The sequence below is a fragment of the Anas platyrhynchos genome, chromosome 1 (genome assembly GCF_047663525.1).
Source record: "Anas platyrhynchos isolate ZD024472 breed Pekin duck chromosome 1, IASCAAS_PekinDuck_T2T, whole genome shotgun sequence".
NCBI classification, from domain to species: Eukaryota; Metazoa; Chordata; class Aves; order Anseriformes; family Anatidae; genus Anas; species Anas platyrhynchos.
Window position 1 is genome coordinate 130,900,799 of NC_092587.1, and position 24,068 is coordinate 130,924,866.

A 24,068-nucleotide genomic window follows, 5' to 3' on the forward strand; every position below is an offset into this window, starting at 1 on the left:
CCACAGTGCATTAGAAGGAAGAGGATTCTTTCAAGTTACCTTGTGTCCCACAAAGCCTAGGAATCTATGAATAGATTAAAACATAAAATATCGTGTTTTGGCTCATAGAAGACTGATATTTATTTGCCAGATAAAACAGTTTTTCAAGGCAACATTTCTTGAGTGTCTTCTTTAGCAGATAAGGAGATTCTAGTGGTCCTAACACATGATCTTCCAAAAATATTTCAGTTAATTACTTGTGTTCCATTAGCATAGTAAAAACCTATGTTAATGTGACCTAGCAGAGATTTTATCAAACACATCAAGTGTAAAAGAAGAATGCCTTCTGAAATGCACAGAAACTGGGCAGAGTGATTCCAAACAGCAATAAAGCTGTTTAACAATCTGTCGTGGTGTTCAAGGATGCAGCGTTTGCATCCGACCATTTTTAGCCAACGAGAGACGAGCTGGTGAGTGCTGGGGGATGTTCTGGGAACTTGAAGACTGCCAGAATAAAAATCATGGTTGACCTCCTAACCTTGTCAGGGGCTTTTTTCTTTTGCTGGGTTGTAAACACTTGACCTGTATTTTTAAATATATATATATATATATATATATGTATATATATATATATATATATATATATATATATATATATTAATTGCACCCATATTAAGGCAAAATTAGCCTGGGTAAGTTTCCTGAGACAGTGCTGAGTTGGCTGATCTGCTCGAATAAAGCAGCACAGCTCTGCAGAGAGGTTTATGGGGGTCCCAAACACAGAATCTTCATTCTGTGCTGTCCTGGAGCTAGCAAGCACTGTTGTTCAGGGTTAAACTCGTGTGGCTAGGGTCTAACAACTGAGCTGTGGCATTGTGAACTGTGGCAGCTTTCTGCTTCCCATTACAAAGTGACCTCTGAGATGAGGCAGAGAATGCAGTTTCTTCCAGAGTTAGATTTGCCTATGGTAATTTATATTTTTTAAAGAACATTAGTTTGGATGTCCATACAAAATCCCATTTAAAGAATATTTATGTAACTTGTGGTAATTCCTAAAAGCCCCATCTACCCCCTTAGTTTTTGTGCTCTACAGGAAATAGGACATGCCCTAAATCATTTTCAGTCTTCATAAGCCATTACCTCATCATTTTCTAACGGGTATCATTCATACCTCCAATTCCTATTTGAATATTAAAATATCCCAGTTATGTCTACCATAAAAATGTCTATCAGTGATACTTTTGTTTATGAAAATGCTCGTCTCAGAGAAATAGATAAGATAAAAATCTTACAAGCTCTACCCTAAAAACCTGTGATTCTCTCTTTGTACCAGCTTGACTGTAGAACATTCTGTACATGATATGTTCGTGAGGATTGAATTGCATACTTCTGTAGTTGTAAAGTTTTCTTTCTCCTGCATTATCAGGATTGGAAAGGAATTAGTTTCTTAGCATACATTGTCTGGTGGTGAATTCTGTTCTTGATCACTTTTAACTATAAATGACAACAGCTTTTTAAAAAATGTAAACATTTACTTGCAGTTTTGCAAATTAGGCTTACATGAATCTTGCTGCTTTGGTTTCACTTGATTTAATCTAGTCAGCTTGGTTTGTGTTGTCTCGTAAACTTTTAGGTTGAGACTACTAAATCTAGCTTCTAAGGCCGTAGAAAAGGAAGAAGTGAAGAAGCAAAAAATAAAGGAAAAATTCAAAGTAGTCAATTCCTGTACTAGTGCAAAAGTTTGCATATGTGGTCCATGTAAATATTGATATCATTCAATGAGTGTACAGATATACAGTTGTTCAGATCAAAGAAACAGCTTCATTTATTGCAATTACCAAGTGACTTGAAAAAAATATTACGAAATAAAGCTCCTTGATGAACTCAAATGTATTTCATACATCATAAGAAAATGTTTCCAATGTGCCATTCCTTTGATCTATATTCCTAGATGATGCTGCATATTTGTGAATGATCTTGTCTCTTGTATATGTGAATACACACACATCATAGGTGCATATAAATAGGTACATACATGTTTACAGTATCATATGGAAAGGCTTGCACAAAGGTATTTCCATACATTAGGATGCATAGCTGCTGAATGCAATGAGTTGTTACTAATCCTTCAGCCAATGTCTTCAAAGTCAGGGGGCATCCTTTGACTCTAGATGTGTGTGTAGAATAGATTAATTATAAGTGACGATGAAAAATGAGCATGCAGTGAAGGTACAGATGTTGAAGTTTAAACTAAAAATAGGCATTTAAAATGAAAGTGAAGTTTGTTAATTGCGAGCCTGCTGTGCTGTGATGAAGGGCAGGCTGGTGGATTTGTCTTTACACCTCAGCTGATGCAAATCAGAGTTCTTTCACTATCTACACCTACATCAAGTTATGCCTACTGACAGGTTTGATGCTTATTTTTTTGTACAGTTAGAATGAAAAACAAATTATTTTTCTCCTTGCAGAAATGTGCAGTTTGATGGTGCTTTGATGAATACTGAAATTCTTGCTTGAAGTTAATTGTCAGTCTTTAAGCTTCCCTATGTGCTTGCGCTTATGTTTGAATGATGATTACTTCTCTCACCTGAGCTAAATACTAGCTAAGAGAATAGCTTTTTGTATATGTCATCACAGGTGGGAGATAAAACATCTAAAGCTTTTGATTTGATTTCCAAACATAATTGGTACCTTACAGAGATGTAGCATATCTCATGTTGTTTTATTGTATAAACTGTAACACATACATTATAATGGCTGTTCAAAAATGTGAAACACCTTATCCTTTAGTCAATCTTGATCTAAACACAGTTGCATCATAAGGAGGGGAGTGGGATTAGCAGGCTGGGAGAGGTAAGATGTAGGCTGTCCATGGACCTGTAAAGGTCTATATACCTGCATGCTCAGGGAGGAGAATGAAGTGACGACCAAGTCACTTCATACAGCAAAACCAAACTGGGAAAAGCAGACAAGATTTTTTGTTTTGTGCTCTCCTGCTTTGTGCTTTTGGTTACTGGAATCCTAGTGTTTCTGCAACAATGCTTGCTTAAATGTTTTCAGGCAGAATTGACTTTTTGTTTTGCATGTCTGTACTCCTTTTAAGGAATGCTGGTCTTAGAAAAACAAAGATATTTGAAAGGTTAGAGATGTCCAAGAAAATGGCCTTTTAGAAAAAGAGGACTTGTGTTTTTCCTCGCAGTAGAAGAGATGGTTGTGTTTATTAAACTGTGCATACCATATGATGCTTCATATTTTCCCATTTGATTTCCTGTAGGGTGATTTCACTTGGAACAGCATGTCAGGGCGCAGTGTTCGGCTGAAGTCAGTTCCCGTTCAAAGCCTCTCTGAGCTGGAGCGCGCTCGGCTACAGGAAGTGGCTTTTTATCAGCTGCAGCAGGACTATGACCTGGGCTGTCAGATTGCTATCCCCAAAGGTAAGGGCTCGATAAACCATTTCTATTTAGCTTGCTAAGCCTCTTCTTTGTAAGCCATTGACTTCATACCACAGTAATAAATGGGAGAAAACACTACATTGTTTATTCCACGGACATTGTCTTCTGTTTCGTTTCTGTTTAAACACAGTAACTGTGCAAAAATGACTGGTAATGTTGTTTGTCTGTTATGTCCAGCTCAGGCCACCTGGGGTGGGATCATCTGATCAAGGACAGATGCCTACAGAGAAGATAATCTAAATCAGACTTACTTGTTCTAGGATCCCTTGATACTCAGTTAAAAGAAAAAGGCTTTTTTGCACTTCCTCACATCCAAACGTAAGCATCTATGTAGGCCAGATAGGTCATGCCCTAGAAGTGATTTTTCAGTTCTGTATTGGCTCTGAAGGAAGCCAAGCATCACTAGTTAAGGCATCTTCATCAAATAAAGTGAATCCCAGTCAAGTTTTCCTCAAGACAGTGGTGATTATTTCCTAGGGAAAAAAAAAAATCCAGTATATAACACTGAACACTTAAAGAACAGGAGATTACCTAAAAAGCAGAAGCTCAGATGTCAGAATCCTGATGCAGGATAACCACACATACTATACTTAGGTTACTGTGGCAGAGATCTAAACCTCACTAGAAGTAATTGGAAAGTTTCCCTTGTTTGCTATGGGCTGTAGATCAAGCCTAGCAAAGACAGCTGTTGTGCTGTCATATGGTCATCTGCAAATCTCTTTCCTGTTTTCACTATTTTGTTTGTTTGTTTCCACTTGTGTACTAATTTGTGGGATAGGAAGGGACCACTGAATTCTAACCTTCGGATAACCTGAGGTATTGCGTGCTGGCACATACATAGTGATGCCATAGGACCAGTTTTAGAAGGAATCAAAGCTAAGCAGAAAAATATTTTCTGATCATTTAAAATAATGGTGTGGAAAGGAACAAATGTGAAATATATTAGCCTGGGTGTTCTTCAGCTTTTTAGGATCTGCAGAAAACTCCTTCTAAAAACAACATAGTCCAGCTTACCATATACAGGAGAGAATCAGCTTGTAGTGAGAAGGATACAATCAATTACTTCAAGCCCTTCCACAACTCCCCAGTCCCTCAGAAATATTCCATCTATGTGAAAACAGTTTTACAGAACATTCAAATGAGGAACTGGATTACTAAAGGTACCGCAATATTTTTTGGTGGTCTAAACTTTCACTGGCAGTCTTGAGATAGATGAATATATGTGTTGGGTTTACATGGTCAGGTTTTGGTAGGGGAGAGGGGCTGTAGGGTGGCCTCTGTGAGCAGAGCCCAGCAGCTGCCCCATGTCAGACCAGAGCCACCTCTAGCTGGCTCCAAAAGGGACCCGCTGCTGGCCAGAGCTGAGCCAGAGAGTGACGCTGAGCGGGCCTCTGGGAGAGCAGATTTAAGATGGGGAAAAAAAAAATGCTGTGTGACAGCAGCTAGGAGAGAGATGTAAGAATATGGGAGCAAACCAGCCCTGGAGCAGAAGGGCAGGAGGTGCTCCAGGCAGGCAGCAGCAGTTCCCCTGTGGCCTGTGGAGAGGCCCCTGGTGGAGCAGGCTGTCCCCCTGCAGCCCATGGGTCCCACGTGGAGCAGATCTCCACGCTGCAGCCCGTGGAGGAGCCCCCGGTGGAGCAGGTGGATGTGGCCTGGAGGAGGCTGCGGCCCATGGAGAGGAGCCCACGCAGGAGCAGGGGAACTGGAGGGAGCTGCCGCCCATGGGGGACCTGTGCTGGAGCAGTTTGCTCCTGGGGGATAGACCCCGTGGTATGGAGCCATGTGGGAGCAGTTCTTGAAGAGCTACTGCCTGTGGGAAGCCACCACATTACTACAACACATATTCTTCACAATTATTACTTTCTTAAATTCTCCACAACTATTACATTCTTAGACAATGCCCAGTTCATGTTTGGCCCGTTACTTCTCTCAACTATCATCCTTATCTCAAATTCCTCGAGCTCCACACTGGGTGCTAAAAAGGATGGAGGTAATACCATCCAAGACAGTAGGGTATGTATATTGATATTCAGAAACTTTGAGCTTTGGAGAATGAATACTATTTTTATGTGCTCCTAGCTAACTTTGAAAGCAAGGATCTCAGCCTAGCCAACCTAGCCTTCCTTTGCACAAACCTGCGGAGTCACAGGCAACTTAGCACAGTGGCTTACAGACTAGGACCTACTGAATCTTTCAGTTTCAGATCACACACAAGAACAGTTTTCATTTAGAGTAGAGTAGAATAGTTCAGCTGAAAGGGACTTTTAAAAATCACCTAGTCCAACTGCCTAACTAATCCATGGCTAAACAAAAGTTAAAGCACATTACTGAGTGCATTGTCCAAATGTCTCTTGAACACTGACAGGCAGGAGGCATCAAGCACCACACTAGGAAGCCTGTTCCAGTGTTTGACCACCCTCAGAGTAATGAATATTTTTCCTAATATTTGATCTCAGCCTCCCTGGTGCAGCTTTGTACCATGCCATCGGTTCCCAGGAGCAGAGGCCAATACATCTCTCTGTGCTTCCCCTTCTCAGGACATTGCAGACAGTGAGGTCCCCTCTTGGCCTCAGTTTCTCCAGAATGATGCCATGAGGAACAGTATCAAAGGCCTTACTAAAATTCAGAAAGATTCCCTTGGATTCCTTTTGTCCACCAAGCAGGCAACCTTATCAGAGGAGAGCAGATTACTAAGGCGTGACTTTCCCTTCATGAATCTATGTTGACTATGCCTTATAATAGCTTTGTTCTTTAACTGACTGACATGTATGTGTTTTCACAACATGTATGTATGTGGGTGAATTTGTAATGTGTAGCTAATTTTAGATATACTGTGTCTGAAAAGTGTAATTTCAAGCGTAAAAACTAAATAAGAATAATACAATAATGCTCTGGTGAAGCATCAGAAGATAGTAATAAAAAGCACTTCACAAACTCAGGAACCTGGGTTCCAGTTTCGTCTTCCATTATTTCACGTATCTTTTGCTTCAGTTTAGATGAGAAATAAATTAGCTATCTAGTTTTGTCAGATTACATTTACTAGCAAGATTATTGAATGGCAGATTATCTCACATCTGTGTATTTACTGTGAATTAAAAAATTGTGAATTTTTCTTTGTTCTAAGGTATTCAGAGTGAGTGAATAGCAGAAGTAATTCACTTGTAAAATGTAGTACGACCTGTTGAAGGAAGTGAAGGCAGTAGCTAGAATTAGGGTACAACTAGTATTTACCTGTCCCTCCTGTTTATAAATCTGGCACTAATTTTGGTATATCACAATATGTATAAATAATAATCATTCATCATCCTACATGTGTGCCTGCACTTTGGTAGGAGAATAAGAATCTACTGTATTCTTAAATTACTACTCTTTAGTTTAGAACATTTGCAGAGACACTTCAGAAGTCCTCTTGATGTTCTCATCACTCCTGAATGGCGTGGAATGCCAAAGTATGGTAAGAGGGTAGCAGTAACTGCTCAGTCGATTTGTTAACATCACAGGACTGTTTAAATGCAGAATTTCAAGTTTAAGCAGTGTAAAATTTGCTCAGGCACTCTGTACAATAACATAAAACTTGGTCATAACCATTTGTGCCCCAGGTTAAAAATAGACTGAAGTCTATTAAGCATTTTCTGTATTAAAAAAAAAAATATGCAAAAACAAAACTATCAACAACAACAACAACAAAAAAAAAAGGTGATGTGTTTGGCCAACTTATAGGAAGAACTAATACTGTATGTTTGAGAGAGCTGCTTAGGACTGGAGAAATCCCTACATAGAAAGATGTGCTCTACAGCTCTTTTCTACTTAAGAGAATGTTGCCTAAAAACATGCAGGAGCAGAGGTTAGTGGAATGGTCTATGTATTAGAAAATGCAGAAAGCTGTTTTAAAAGTTGGGATTGTTTGAGGTTCTTTGACTGTTTTTCAGAAGTTGCAAATGAATGACACTAAAACGTGCTTGTGCCTGCTGGGCATTTGCTTCCTGCAAGTATTTGAGTAATCACATTTACTGGCATAAGTATTGTGGAAAGTAAAAACCCATTGTTCTTGGGTAACAAGTGTTTGTGCCAAGCATGCTTGCATGGAGGTTAAGTCTGAGTACAGAAGCATCTGCCCTATCTTTTGCAGTCAAAATAACATCACAGCCATGTCACTATTGGTAGCTTCTTTGTAATGTTTCAGTTCACCCATGCTCAAAAGTCCCCTTTGTCACAGCAAGTGCAGTTAGCCTTTTAGGGCACATCTGACAGTTCCCACACTTGCAGAGGAATGCAGAGAATGTTATACCTGGTATGTAATCCCTCTCCTCCACTTGTACTGCAGTCATTAGCCTTAATGAAACACACTACTGACATTTATTAGTTAAATATCCTGTGATCACAGAGAGGGACCACCTCCCACAGTAATTTTAACCAGCATGTCATTTAAAGTATGCTAAGGTTAGACTTCAGTAGGCAATTAGAATTATTTTAAATTCATCATTCATCAAGAGTCATTATTTTTATATGTATGACAGAGGTACTTCAGGTTTTTTTTTTTTTTTTTTTTTTTTTTCTCTTGTTTTTCTGCCTTATCTTTCATTTTCTGTAATCAACAACTCTCACAGTTCCCTGTCACTCCCCCATCTGCCACCAATAACTATACCAAGAATCATTTATACTCTCTCTAAGTTAACATAGTAAGTTGCAGGAGGCAGTCAGTTCCAAGCAGAGCATTCCACAGTTTCTCTATCAATGCAGTTACTCTGTGGAAGATTTTAAATTTGTTGTCCGATGTTCTGAATGACAGAACAGTACAATTTTGCTGAAACTTCTTTGCAGTTGCTGTTTAGAACATACTATACTTATTTCAAGGAAGTCAAATCTCTTTATAATAGGAGAAGAGACAACCTACCATGAAATTCACTTTAGGTGTGTGCTTTATCTTTGACTTTCCAATTGTGTATGTCCTTTTATGTAAATAGTGAGAAAAATGAACCCTTTACAGCATGTCTACATACACACACACACAAACAAACAAACAAAAATAAAACAAAACAAAAAATGTGGTTACCAAGTATGATTGAGTACATTGGACTGCAAACTGACCAAAGACTTGTAAACAATGGGTCATGCTAGATGGCAGTACATGGCAGTGAAAATCAGAGTCAAACTGTACTTTGCAAATATTTTTAAGTTTATAACTTTGTCTGATTGCTCTTTTTTTCTTTGACCTACCAAATTGGACAGATTGAACTATCAGGCCTGGATTTCTCATACACAAATTTCTCATTTCTTCTTTGAAAATTTATGTTTTGGAAGGGAAGAAAAATGCAGGGACTTAGATGCAGGATGAATGGATCTGTGGATCTTTGAGGCCCAGGTCCCTATGTGGCCTGGAGTTACCATGTGCCTCAGAGCCAACCCTGATGCGACAGCAAGTTTTCTACTTCTGAGGCAATCAATACATCTCTTTGTAAAGAAATGGCCACAATCAATTCATGGTATGTCAACAATGTTCTGTATTTTGTGGATTTTCTTATTTGTTATTGCTTTGTCCTTTGCAACAGCACATGCAGGAAGTGCTTTCTTCATAATATCAACAAAGAATAATGAAAAACAATTGGTGTTTTCACAAGAATACATCTCTGACAGTTCCAAAAGTTGCTCAGTTATATTTCTCACTGGTAATACTGTCAATATGGCCTGAACCCACACAGGCAACATTGCTGCACAGTAAGCATCCTAGTATAATTAGGTAAATTACATTATTCCTGTGATAACAGTCCAGCTGATTGCATTGTGCTGGGATGCAAAATGAGCATGCAACATATGTGTGTGTGTACAGCAAAATAGAAAACTCGTGTGTTGTTGTTACACAAAGTGTAGTCTTCACAAACCCTGGAGAAGGACTGTGGGTAAAACAGGGCTGAAAGAGTTATGAGAACATAGAAGTTGTGTGTACTAGGAATTTCCCCTAGGGAGTTTCCATCCTACTTCCTCATGCCTCTTCCATAGCTAAATACAGAGGGGCTTCTCGATAAAGGAGAAGCACCGATGCCTGAAGTTGAGTCCAGTAAAACAATTTATCAAGTGCTGTTGACTACTCAAACTGTATATGATACTGCATTTCTGTGAAAGCATAAAGAAAAATCTGGGGGGATTTCTGGACAACCACCAGAAAACAGCTGTATTCCTACTCATGCCTGTTTAATGCTGCTTTTATAAATCCGAGGTGCCAGCAATAGTGCTTGAAAGAACAGCACTGCCCAAGGTCATGTTTAGAAGAAAACATTCCTCTTATTCTTGCCCAAGCTTGGCTGCTGTGGCTCGGGAAGGAATCCCTTGGGAACAGGGGCTGAGACTTTGGTCCAGTGAGGAAGAAAGGGATCTTAATAAATGACAGGGAAGGAATAGATAAGTGGTTTGTTGTTTTTTGTTTGTTTGTTTGTTTTTTCTTTTACACAGTATGTTTAAACCTATTAAGAGCCTTTATACTTGTATTATAAAAGCCTGATACATGTTACCTACTGCTTGAGATAGTTTATTTTCCTCTTTGTGGATACATGATCATTTGTTATTGATTCATAAACTGTGTCCCTCTTTGGGAGCACAGGCTGCCTGCCTCAATCTTAACTGTAGCAGTAAGAAAAACATAGTGGACAGGTATTCGTTGGCATGTTCCTCTCACACAGTTATTGTGCAAAGGTTCAAGCATAGTAACCAAGAGTGCACAGACCAAACTACTCCCTTTTTCTCTCCCCACCTTTTTAATTGCAATGTAACAATTGTACTTCTGAGAGTTACTAGGCTAAATTATCAAGATGTTGTAAAGGCAACATGCCTTTAGTATCAGCCTGGATATTGTTTTAAAGCTGCAGGTAAATATTGCAGTTGTATGTAATATTGCAGTTATACTTTTCTTTTAATTAATAATCATGAATCCTAGTATTACCCTGTGTTTCAGAGAGTACTACTATGTTATCAAACTTCATTTTTGTGGGAAGACTTAGCTCAAGAGTCCAGGCCCATACCCTCAAAACAACTTGGTAAAATATCTTTGCTCCATTATCATCTTCAGAATTCAAGATTGATGTGTCCAGGATTGAATTTTGATCTTATATCTTCACCCAGGATTGTTAATGGATCAGATGCAGTAGACTGCAATACATGCAGTAGGTTGGGCTGAGGCCAGAACATCCATCTCTGATGAATTATCTTGCTTTTGTTGGCTTGGGTCACAACCCTAATGTTAGGCTGATGCAGTGTTTTTGTTTTAACACACACCACATTCCAAAGTATATTTATGCCTTAGTACAAGTGCGGCATACGTTTATTTTGTACCTTCGGGTTTATTTTAATGTTTCCCAAATGTTTTGTAGTGAAAATCTGAAGGTGAGCCACAGAATTGTCTTCACTTTCCAGAAATGAAAATAAACACACTCTCCAGCTATGTTAGCAAATGTACCAAATGTAATAAAAGAAATTAACTGCCTTTGCTAAGAAGACTGTTTACTGTATTGTTGCCACCTATGACAAGAATGTATATACACGCAATTACTTACTGTTAACAGCAACTAAGTCATACACAGTAGTTTCAGTAATTACAGCAAGTGTTCCACTTTCCGAGGGAATTTCTTTTTAGACTTACTGGGACAGCTGAGGAGAGAGAAGGTAATCCTTAATTTTAGTGTTTAGCTAGAGTCTGCCAAATCTAGTTCTCAGTTCATTTAGTTAGCTATAATTATAATGAATATGATCTCATGTTGGGTTTAGAAACCTAAATACAGTCCCAATCATTTAATGGAAGGTTGTTGCTTATGCTGTTTTAACATGTGCACTTGAACATTTTTGTATGCAAGTTCTGTAGCCAATTTCACCAGGTGCGTGATGCTGTGCATCTGCTCATATGAAGTTAGTCTCTTGTAAGACTTCCTTTGGTAAGGTAAATTTGAAGTATATAATTACAGACTGAGTGTTGGGACAACTCCATCTTTGAAATGGAACAAAACATACATAGCTGGGCTTTCTGAATTTTTGTTCATTGGTGCACTTTGTCCCCAATATGTTCCAGTTAAGGTCCGAATAAAAATGGGAATTCAGAATTATGTGTTCTTCGCTTCTTGTTTATTTTGGCAGGGAGTGGATTTTTGGATCTGTTTTTTGCTTACATTACTTGTCATTGTATTTCATTATCCATTTTTCCTTAACACCGAGAGTGACTATGATTTTTATCTGGACTTGCATTTTTGTAAGGGCTCCAAGCTGCTCATTGTTTTTAATCACTGACCATGTTACATACTTCGTAGACTATTATACCAGGAGAAAGCATCTAAGTAAACTGTAGCCTACACTTCATGGAGCTTTAAGATTAGATGCTTTTGTCCTGGCATACAGTATACCTTTTAAGTAGAGATGGAAGCTTACTAGCACTTCTCTTAATGCTATCCACTGCCAATGCCTCTCATATAATACTGTCTCTAGCAGTGACACTATGAATGGTTGAGTGAGTCCATGGAGCATTTGCAAGATTTTTTTTTCAATATAGCAGTGTTCGTGAAAATTATATTAACAACAAAGACTGTGAGCCAAATTCTGCTTTTACAGTACACTAGTAAATCTTGCATCTATTGTATCACCCTTGCTGTATCAGACCTGCTCAGAGCACTAGAAGTAAACTGTATGTCTTGCTGATTAGATGGAAGTTTTGGGGAGTATTTTTTTTTTTCTTCTTTTTTATTCCCCACCCCCTCCCAAAATCCTGATTTTCTATGGAAATGTTATTTTTTCTGAGGACTTTTTCTTTCCTCCCAGGAAAATAAAAACAGTGTCTCTCAGTCTGTAAAGAGAAAATAAAATTGACTTAATATTTTAAGCTGGGAGAAGTCCCAGCTGCAAGACAGAGGTGGTTGGAGCACTCAGCCTTGTGGTCTGCTACACAGGAGTTTGTCAAAGTGAAGGTGACAGAAGCTTTTCCAGGCAGGGAGATAAGCAAGCCAAAATAAGTTTATTTTTTCTTCTTCACAGGAGGAAATTTGCAGAAACTTCTTTTTTTGTTATTATTATTTATTTTTTTTCAGATTTTACTTTTAGCCACTATTGAGACAAGGAAAACTTTGAAATATATGAAACTTGCCAGAACAAAATTTTTCTGGTGGTAGAAAATGGGAAAGTAATAACATTTCTTGAAAACTTAAGAAAGTTTTTAGTCATCTGTGCCTCTTTTAAACTTTGTTGTTAGGCAGCTCTTTTATAAAAGTCTCTATGTAATGCTCAGCAAATTCATTTCCAAGATTTTCTTCTATCAAATGCTAGGATTTAAATGTTTATGTCAGGAACACTTTATTCAGCATATTTACTCTATCAGTTAGAAACAGTCCAATAATAATTTTAAAAGCAGATGTTTCATTGCTTAGCACAAGGAGAAAAAAAGTTTTTCTTTTTAATTACTAGTGTGTATTTTGTTAAATAACTAGGAGTTTTGATCAAGAAGTAGAATGCATTTTGATCAATGCTGTAGGAATATGGAACAGAAGTACAAAATGTCAGGATTTTTGGTGAAATCAATGGCACTGTGAACACACAAATATAAATGTCTGCCACAAGAGAGTTAACATCTTTAGAAGAAAGAATTGCCTAAGTTTTGAGAAACTACCCATTGTGTAGGTGTGTATTGTGAAGGTGGAGGAGGGGAAAGGGGACAGGGGTGGAAATCAAAGGCATGCTGAATTGACAGGGCAGAAGTGCTCCTGTCTTTTCATTGGGCATCGTGGTGAGGGGGTCTTGCTGGAGCTCCAAAGACAGATAGGGAAATGTTATGATCAACATTTCCAAGTACAAATGTCATTAAGCAGTTATTGGAGACAGAATTGTGACCAGATGTTTTCATTATTACAGCAAGGTAACCCTAAGAGCTTGTGTTGTTTTTTTGATACTGACTTGTGAGAGTTTAGGGTAGTGCTCTTATAAATACAGTCAGAGACTGTTACACGCCTACGTTTGAATTATGTGAAGGCTCACTGAGTTTAGAAATTACTTCTGAGACATCAAATAATTCCTACCTAATGCAGTTGCTTTAATAGTACATTCAAAATAGCTATTGGCTATAAGTATATACCCTAAATACTCTTAAGTATAAATTCATTTATCATTTTGTCTGTATTATTATTCCACATGGAAATCTGAGTTTCTATTTTAAAATGATACCTATGAACATACTGAAAAAGTTCAAACGTGGCCTAAAGGAAACAGTTTTAGGAACTAGAATGCATATATAAAGAATCTAAAACACAATGTTTGGAAAATCGTGTGTATTTAATTCTTTGTTTCTTTCCTAAATCATTGCAAGAACACCTAGTGTAATGGAGGTATTATTGATTGTCTTCTGCCTTTAGTAATTGCTGTAGTCCTGGCCCTTTGTCTTTCAACACTTGACTACGCTGTCCTGTACTTCACAAATAATCCACATGATGATATTGTGATTCTGGTGAAGCTTTTAACTGAAGCTTTATTAAGAATACTGACGTTGCAACCTATTGATTCTCAGGTTCTGCTTGACTTTGGCAGAGGTTTGCTTTAATATGTGTATTCTTCTGGTATAAATCTACTAAACATTTCAGTTGAATATCAGATTTATTTCTGTTATCGTATGCATATTGCTCTTTTCAAAAGTGCATTAGGGAAGTATTTCTGATGAGGATTTCTTCTTGCCTTAGTTTCTAAAGTTTATTTAAATGCATGGTTTCAGTAGAATTGTGGTTGGTGCCAGAAGTCTAAGCTATGTCTCTACATACTGATTAGGAAAAATAAGATGAGTATTGATAGATTTATTTAATCGGAGCTGTGAAACAATGTATATATTTGCATTTTTTTCTTTTTATTTTCCACTTTCCCTTTTTCTTTTATCAATGCTTACATTTTAGTTATGCTTTCAGCATTATGATGGTAATAAGAAATGACTGACTGTGTGGCTTTGTAGATTCTAAATTGTATAGATTTGTTAGGCTTTTATGCTCAAAAGGCTACCTGGAGATTTAATGGAGACCTAATCTCCTGCTGAAGGTTTTTAAGACGAGATTAGAAAAATGGCTGTGTGACTGACTATTTCTGTGCAGGAAGTCAACCAAAGTGGTCTCTGCAGATTTCATCATGCCTTTTGTTCTTGTGGTTTACATTGTCAACACCTGTCACTGTTAAAAAACAAAACAAAAAAAAAAAACACTAAGCAAGATGATTAATACTACAGATACAGAGGGCAAGTAATGATTATAATAAAACATGGCTGGAAAGAAGATGCACTGGTGCACTGGTAACTTTTCAAATAGGTAGCATCTCAAATATTGGGGCCCACCAACCTGTCTACTGAGAGACCTTCTGCATCTTGATTTCACTTCGTTGCACTAAAGGCTGCTCTCATTTCATTTCTTTATCAGGGCTTTGAGAACTGTGCAGTAATATTGTGGACTGGGCTAACTGGTCCTCAAAGGCATGTGTGAAGGGTTCATATGGTCAGCAATGGTCAGAGGACAACAGGGGCCGCGGATGCCTTGAAGCACTTCTGTGCTTCACTAGGACCGCCAGGAGGTCCCTTAAATGCCAAAGGGCTGGGGGAATCGTGGTTGCTTTTTCACCTCCCACTATGGGTATGCAAGCCAGCTTATCAATGCACACACACAAAAAAAAAAATTAATGCCTGCTAGTGTCAGTTTCATGTCTGTTCTGCTTCTAGCCCACCCGGTACTTTGGGGATGAAAGGTAATTCTCCTTCTTATCAAATCAAGATAATTTTGACTAGGAAAGGTGTGAAAGTACTTTTTTCCTCCCTTATATTATAAAATGACTTTTTATTTAGATAGCTAACACCAAGAAACAGTCAATATTCTCCCACCTCCGGTGGATTGAAGAAAGTTTTAGAGGTTTTTTTTTTTTTTTTCTAGCTATCAGACGACAACATCAAGGCTCCTGTTTCTTTTTTTATCCCTTTCCTTTTTCCAGTACAGCTAAAATATTTTCTTTTCTGTCATTTGTTTTGATGTAGTAGTACAGTCAGTTTTAGACCCATTTTACCATCAGTTATGAAAGCACTCCAAGAGACAGATGTTGTTGTCTTTCCCAAAGCTTTCCAACCTCTGCTCATCGTCGTGATCTCAGAGTGCTTTCCGTGTAAAGTGGGTGGCAGCAGCAAAGCCCCCAAGCTCTGCTCCTGCTCACCTATTAAACCTGCAGCTTCCTGCACAGTGGCACTACAGTGTCTTGGGCAGGACTGGAAAGGGGCTTCTTCCCAGCTCTTCTTCTTGCACAGGCGACCTGTGGTGACAGCACTTCCAGGCTGTGGATTCTGCAGCCCAGACCTTGCTCCAGTGTCTGAGTTCCTTATCACACCTGTATCAACGCTCACTGTCAGAGTGTATTGCCAGTTAGCGAAATCCCTCGTAACTGAGAATCATGGAAGAACATATTTTAATCACATAGGGTTACTTGTAAACTGTCATTTGATTAACAAAACTCGGATTCCTGTAGGGCTTCAAACTTCTTTTGAAATCAGTGACAATTCTAGCAGTTTCGTGTTCCACACAGTTTCTCTGGCAATTTATGGATGTTTTCTGTAAAGTCATATCGTTCATATGCCACTAGAGCTGAATTCTTGCTGTTACACGGTAAGGAAATAGTTTATAATGCAAGATTTAATCTTCAATCAGCTGCAACATTTAAACCTGCATGTTGACAAATTACAATTCCTCTTTGTTACATTGTGATCAGTAATGCAGTAACCCAAAGGACTGCTATACATATAAATACAATATTGTATATATAAATCTATATCTGAGAAGGTACACTAACCACAGGCTACCAAAGAGTCTAGTGCATTGAGGAAGAAGAAAAGCATGCTTTTATCTGGTGATTTAAAGTTTCTTTGGTTAGCTGCAGGTTGTCAAGCACAAAGGAAGGCTACCCTAAAACAAAGTGAACTAAAGAGAGTAACCAATAAAGCAGAAATAGTATGAGAAATGGGGAGGTAGTCCAGGAGTTATGAAGCCATGTAATATTTTGCATTGCTAAGGGAGTGTGTGTGTGTACCGCCAAGGACAGGTTACAGGGAGAAAGAGGGCAATGGGAAATACCTGGGGGCTCAACCCTTCCATTTTCATAGCTTGTGATGTGCCAAAGTCTTTAGCTCCTCATCCTCTGGTTGAAATGTTTACCTTCCGCCTGTGCTGCAGCTGGCAGCGCTCTGGAAGTTAGTGTGTGGAGACAAGAGCATTTCAACAACATGTTAATCTAAGTAAGTATTTCAAGATGGACATTTATAGTGACAGGAATGGCTAAGTAAAACCAGCACCCTGCTCTTCAGTAGAGCAGCTCCAAGTATGCATCCAGAAGGAAATTTGCTTTGCATAGAGCCTGAAGAAGTGATTGCAACCACACAGTGCAATGAGGAAAGAATGAAACACAATCTATTCTTCCTTGTGCTCTGTCAACAGCATTTAGCAGTATTTTTTACTTGCAAGCTCTATTACTTGCAGCACCACACAGGCAAGAGTTGAATGTAGCTTGACATTTGGTTCACAGGCTGAGTGCTGGAGGCTGGCACTTGGGAAATGAATCATTCTTAGTGAGTGGAGAGGACACAGAAGTCTACCCAGAAGAGAGGTCAGACTTGGTGCGTTGGGATGCCGCTCATCATGGTTTTCAAGGCAGAGTGGATTACACTTTTAAAAAGTACATTCTGTTATGATATAATTACATGCAAGGAAAAAAATACTAATACCAATTAAAGGAAAATGACCATGAATATAGATAGCTACTATGAAGAATTATTTTAGAACTATTACAATATCAGGATTTTCTTCCATTTCTGTTCCCATAACTGAGCTATGGGTATGATGCTTATCTTTCACATCATTCTTCTCCTTATACTTTGTGAAAATGACCCTTAATTGTAGAACATGACTTTTCCCTAAATGGACAAGAAGCATAATTCTTATATGCAATGGAAGCTGCCAATAATGGTTGGTGGGGGCACTGTGTGTTCTTCTCTCAGTAACCCCATAAACAACAGATTTCTTTTGTAAAAAACTTGGTGATTTAGATCAGATTACAGTCTCTGTGGATTTATGAATTATGTTTTTGATTAAACAAAAATTACTGTTCTTGCATGTAGATAATATAAAAGAAACATTCATTCGTATAGATAATCCATAAACTTTACAGGTTTTATTACTTATAAGCTTTATTTATCTGTAAGCTTTATAAGCCCATACATAAGAAAAGAAAGTGTTGAAGCACTCTATTTCTGTTACAGGTTCACTTCTAGCTTATTGCTAGGACACTTTCCATAATTTCAATCTAATACTATAATAGTGTCAGAAAAATGACTTGGAAAGCTGTAGTACTTCTTTCTACATATTATTTTGATTTAAAATAAATAAATAATAATAAAAAAAATCATTAGGACTTCACAATATAGTGGCTATTAAGTTCACAATATGAAAGTAGTGGTCAAGAGTTCCTGAATGTTAACTCCAGGTGTGCCACTACCTGTATCACCTTGAACAAATTCCCTATACCTAATATGTGATTCTTTTGCTATGTGAGCAACATTTTATTACTTGATTTATTTTTTTATTTATATTTTATTTTTATTATTTTATTATCTGACTCATATACACTGAAATTTGGACCTTGAAGTGGACCGTACAAAATCTTGAGAGTGTAACTGAAAATTAAAGGGTGTTAGTATTGACACTGTGCATGAATTTCAACCTTGAACCAAAAACTTTAAAAACTAATAATCTCAGAAGTCATGTTCCTCAATTCTTCAATTCTTGTCCAAAGTCAGTGTATCAGTGCAAATACTCCAGTGTTTTGTAGGCTTTAGTTCACTCACAGAGTCCTAAATAAATGACCTAATTTTTCAAATAGAAAAGTCTCTTTGGCATTAACTGAACCTGGAAGTGCTTGTTACTTTGCAAAAACAGGTCACATAGCAATTTAATATGCACTCAGGAGTTTCGTTCCAGGCTTGGTTTTTTTTAAATATTCATCATGTTAGTCGTAATATATACATGCCAAGAGAGTGATGTATGCATTGCAGCGTAAAATGCAGTCAACATATAAATAAGTAAGTATTGAACAAACCAAGTTCATTTCTGAAACAACTGATCTGCAGAGCAGCCTGGGCAGATGTTTTCCAGAAAAGTCAGACATGGTTGAAAAATAGAGGAAAAAAAAAATCTTCCTTCAGTTTGACATCTGTCTTTTGACATGAAGACTTTTGAATTTTCTTGTCTTGCTAATATTCTTGAGTGGAATCTATTAGACAGCATTATATTGCTGATCTGTAGAAAGAAGACATCAAGGGATAATAATGTACACAGAAGACTGGATAAAGTGACTGGATGAATGGCTTTTACCAATTTGTGGTTTAGACACTTTCAAACCACAAATGAGAATAGCAGGCCATCTTTAATAGCACTTTGGACTGATATGGTATTACTTTGCATGAATAGTTATTAATCAATTTGAAAACGTACAGTAGGTATTATGCACGGGTAATAATGCTTTGCCTGTTTTCAGGAATGCTTTGGATATTAATTATATTCTCCAAACACAGTGCAGATAGTAACTGCTAAGTGTTATTATTATGAATTGTGTTTGTTTAAGATTTAAAACTGCTGGAGTTGCACAAGTCCCTCAGTACATTATGAATATTTCAGCAGTGCTTATGCCTGACAAAACCTAAATCAACAATCATTTCAAAATGTATTTGCTTTTACACAATATAGGTAGTAATTAATTACGTCTTTTGCTGGGGGCAGAAGAAGAACTGGAACTGACCTCAGACCTCCTGGCAGATCCCCTGAGCTTTAGCTTTTTGCTGAGATTCCTATCAGTCTTACTCTCATATGCAACTCTTTTTCTCTTGGAAACCATAAATGTTAATGGTTTCCACTGCCTTTGGTGGAAGCACATCCCTTTGCGTCTCCTCTATCATTCTGCTGCGTCATTCTCTGCTTCAGGCGTGCGCTCCTTCAGAGAGTAGACTCTTCTCAACATTTTCTGTCCTGTCCATCTCCAGAGCTGTTTTCTGTTTCTCATATTGTTCTGGGCCAGATCACCGCTACGCAAAAATCAAAGACTTGTCGAGACAAATGCACAAATATTCTCTTAACCTGTCAATTACTGATTAATTACTTCACAGTTGTAGTTGAAGGAATCACCTATTAAGAACAAGGTTTTTTAAAAACCTAGTTTGTCCCTAGAAGTGATTAACCTGTTTTCCACATGAATATTAATATGTCATTTGTTCCCCTATTCTATACTGAATAGCATTCTTTTTTTTTTCTGGTATTTCTGTTATATTTGAGTATGCAGCACTAAAACATTCCAGAAGTTGCAGTTACATAACTGTAACAGAAAAACAATATATATTATATGCAGTTTCAACTTTTGTTCTCATTTTTACATCTAAGTAGACTTCAGTGGAATGTCAGAATATCAATAAATAGGTCTTTGGAGCGTAAAGGCTCTAAGACTCCAAAGAAATGTAAGCCATTTATCAAAAGGCTACTGCAAAGCAGTAATTTGAATTTATAAGAAGAAAAATAATTTTAAAATAATAGTGTATATATATAAAGCCAGAACACAATGGTAGTATGCAACCCTATAAAAACAAGCAGTATTGTTACTTTTATGTAAACAGGCTACTGACTATTCATATTGCCAAGAGGTAAAAGAATTTTTGTAATAAACTCAGTATTATGAACTGGGAATGTCAGAAGGTGTGAAAAGACTGGGCATATTAATCAATCAAAGTATGACTTTGAGTTATGAACTTGTCATATGGATATGAAAAAGGAAAATTTAATCATAGACCATATCAGGCAATGAATTACCACCGTTATATTGCTGAAATCTCATCTGGAATACCATATCAACTCTAGTCAGCCTTATTTCAGAGAGATGAATTCTCACTGGAGCAGGTGCAGAAAAAGGGGTATTAACATAACCAGCAAATGTGAATCTACCTCTATGTCAAGAGGCAGAAACTGTGTAGCATAGTTAAGCAACTGCTAGGAGGTAATATGCTTGCTGTCCCCATATAAATGCAGAATACAAACATAGAAGGGGATTGGATCGAACAGAAGTTGCACAAGGCAAAAGTAAATTTTAAAGAAAAGGATGTGAACTGGCTATGAAACAGTCAGAATTTGTCCATCTGTCTGTTGAATAATACTCTGGGCATGTCTTTCAATAGGAGTTGAAGGAAAACTATGAGGAAATTACTTGTATTTTCTTATGGGTAATTGTAAAAATGAGAGTTAATCCACAGAGATCCAATTCATTCCTTTGTTGTCTTTTCCCTAGTGCAAAAGACCACTTAAGACATTGGTTTACATAACCAGAAAAACATGTTGAGGCAGATTATTTGGCGTCCTTCCTACCGTAAAAGTGAAACACACATATTGCGTGTTTATTAATTAATTAATTAATTGTATATTTTTTTCTGTATTACAAAACCCAAAACCAGTAAAGCAAAAGTATGTATCCATTAATCTTTAGCTTTAACGGTGCCTATGTTAGTATTAGCATTAAATCCTATATTAGATCTTTTTTACTGCTTTGGAGCTAAAAAAAAAATAATAAAAAATAAAAGGTACGAGTTAAAGCAGGTCTCTGTCTTAATCTCTTGTATTTGTTGAGATCTAACAAAATGTGTTTGTGTTGACTTTTCATTATAAAAGATGCTGAAGGAAATAATGATAGCCAACCATTTGACATAATTCTTTCAAGAAAGGACCTGCCTATGCTGCTTCTTAAAATCATCAGACCTTAATACCTTAGTGAAAACTTGTATGATATATACAGTGTCAGAGCAGTAATTTCGCTTAGACTAATCCAGCTGAACCAATCTGAACATGCTGTACACAAACTGTAAGCTCCCTGTTTGAGTTCAGACCAGATGCGTCATGTGAGGGTAGACAGTTATCACCCAACTAGTCCAATTGGTATGCTGAATTTATCCTGGAGGTCGGTCATCCTTCCTCTCTGAATACTACCTGTGACTCCACAACCTGGCTCTCCAAATTCTACCTCTAGCTCCACAGCCAAGTCACAGTCCTGTGCCTATGGATGAGGGCTGATCAGAACTTAGGGATTTATACTACCTGCTATCGCATCTGAATTGTTTAGTCTTCAAAACTATCTTTCCTTTCTGCCACATGGGCTGCATGACCACGCATGCTGTGTCCAGCAGCATGGAGTGGGATACACTTGGTCTTCCAGTGCACTCGTTAGGGCTGAAAGGCTGTGACAGTTCCTAACCTTTGTGAAATACACCCCACATCCTTCCTGACTTCAAATGCCATGGCCATCTCATGTTCGTACAGCTTATGCAACGGTTTGTTCAGCATTCTTTCTTTTCACATATTTCCTATTTCTTCTCTTACAGATGGGCAAAAGAGGAAGAAATCATTAAGAAAGAAACTGGACTCGTTAGGGAAGGAGAAAAACAGAGACAAAGGTAAAATTTTATGAATATATATTCACTAATTGGGTCTTAGTTTTGCATATGAGATTTCTTTAGTCTTAAATTTATACTTTCTGGAATAGGAAAATGTTATCAAAAATATGTCATATCCCTTTGTATTTGTCATTAGTATAATCCAGATCTCGTGAACTGAAAGTTTCTTTCCTGGGAGAAAAGGAGGAGTTAAAGGACTGAATATTTTCTTCCTCGTTCTTTCTCCCCATTTTCACCAGCCAGTGCAGGGTGCAGGAGTGCAGTTAGGATAATATGACCCAGTTGTTTATCTGCATATACACTCTACACTCTCCCTTGCAATTCACAAAGCATGTAAACCCAGCCCTGCCTAAGCCAGTCAGATGGGGTTCTTTTCTTCCTTCCTCTTTTTTTTTTTTTTTTTTAAACCTTAGGAAAACAGCCATTGTTTAAAATGTATAAATGCTTCAATGGTACCGATCACTTGGGTCTTAATAGACTCAGTGTGATATGGATTTACAGATACAGTTGGACTTTTTTGTTTGGACACTAAGCAGCTTTATGGGCTGGGTCCTAATCCACCAGACTTGACCTGTAGTTTGCAGCCATTTGAACTAAGTCTAGACAGTGAGTGTTGAAAACAATCTCTGAAATTGTAGTTTTCAGCATATAATTATGCATCTAATTTTATGCTCACTTCTAGAGAAGTAGTTCTAGAAAAGTAGTAGTAAAACTTGTTTTTTGCACAACTGTACTGGTCGAACACTTGTAAATAATGTTATTTCTGCTATTATATTTCTGCTCTTTTTTTTTCTTTTTCTCTACCTGTATGGTGGCATTTATACTCAGTTACTTCTGAGATCTGCATTCTGTTTTTGTTCAGATAGTTTTTCTGGACATTTTGGACTTAGTAGTTGCCCACAGCAAAGATCAGCACTTTGTGCTTATTCATCCTTGTATATATTTATCTGTTTCCTGTTTTTCAGCATTGCTGTGGAAAAAAAAAAAAAGTTCTAGTTGACTTTAGCCAAGCATTTTTAAAAATCACTATGCTGATTCTTTTAACTTATAATTCCTTTTTTCTTCATTTAGCTTCAGGCTGTTTCAAATCTTCCTCCCATCTTCCACTGCCTTATTCTCATTTTATAGGTTGAATTCCAAGATGTCTTTTGCTTTCTAAGATGTCCAAGCTCTCTCCATGTATAAAATATTACAGGAGCATCCCCTGAGGGCAAAATACTTCAGCACTACTTGAATGGCAGAATCTGTTTCTCTCCTTCCTTCAGGATTTCTGCATTGACAGTGGTGTTGAGTTGGTCAATAAGAGTACAAAGGGCCAGGAAACCTGAAGGAATCAGGTTCCCAAGAAGATTCTGTCAACAGAGTGAAAAGAAAGCAATGTTAACTTTGTTGTTGTTGTTGCTATCAGCAAACATTAAGCAAAGATAGCCAAGATAGCAGCATATAGCACCCCACTTCTCAGTGTTTCTGTCATGATTGTTTCCATTGTGCTTCCCTCTGTCCTACCAGGTTATTAAAGATCATCTGTCCCACAGTTATTTGCTGAGCAGACAGTTAATCCATCACTGCAGAGAGGATAAGCCACCATGAAGGTGGACATTTGTGCCATGTAGGCAACTAGCCTGGCATACCTGGTGAAAGATAATGGGGAGGCAGCAGCATCTGCATCTCCTGCCCTGCTATGTGTGTTGAGATGTGTGTGTGCCTGCCAGGAGCTGGGCTTCACATGGGGCAGCATTTAGGCAGGGTTGGAAGGCTTAGCATGATGGGCTGGGACGTGAGGCCCAGGAATTCAAAGGGATGGAGTTGTAGAGCTGGTCTTTGCAAGGAAAATGCCTCGTGTCTTGGTACTACTCATCTTCACATCTTGGCAGAGCCACACCTGCTGCCCTAAGCAATGGTCCCTATGTTGCTGAATTTCGAGGCAGAGGTAACCTCTCTCCTTTTGTGAGCTGAAAGTATTAGCCTGATCTGTTCCATAGATCTTTTTTTTTTTTTTTTTTTTTTTTAACAAACATTTCTACCGTTTATTTTATAAAGAGAATATCTTCCATTACTGGGCAACCGGTCCAAAACAAACACTCTGCACTGTGGCCATGGGTGTACGCACACAAAAGGCCAAGAACATGCACTTT

General features: G+C 37.8%; 1 protein-coding gene across 7 annotated transcripts in view; it reads left to right on the forward strand.

Moving 5' to 3' along the window:
- ARHGAP6 (Rho GTPase activating protein 6) overlaps positions 1-24,068 on the forward strand; it is a 317,079-nt gene that overhangs the window by 253,026 nt on the left and 39,985 nt on the right. For all 7 annotated transcript variants that reach the window (XM_027447629.3, XM_027447624.3, XM_038173015.2 and 4 more), the window contains 2 exons: positions 3,254-3,413; positions 21,862-21,933. In XM_027447629.3, the coding sequence (XP_027303430.1) occupies positions 3,254-3,413; positions 21,862-21,933 (232 nt within the window). The remainder of the gene's footprint in view (positions 1-3,253; positions 3,414-21,861; positions 21,934-24,068) is intronic.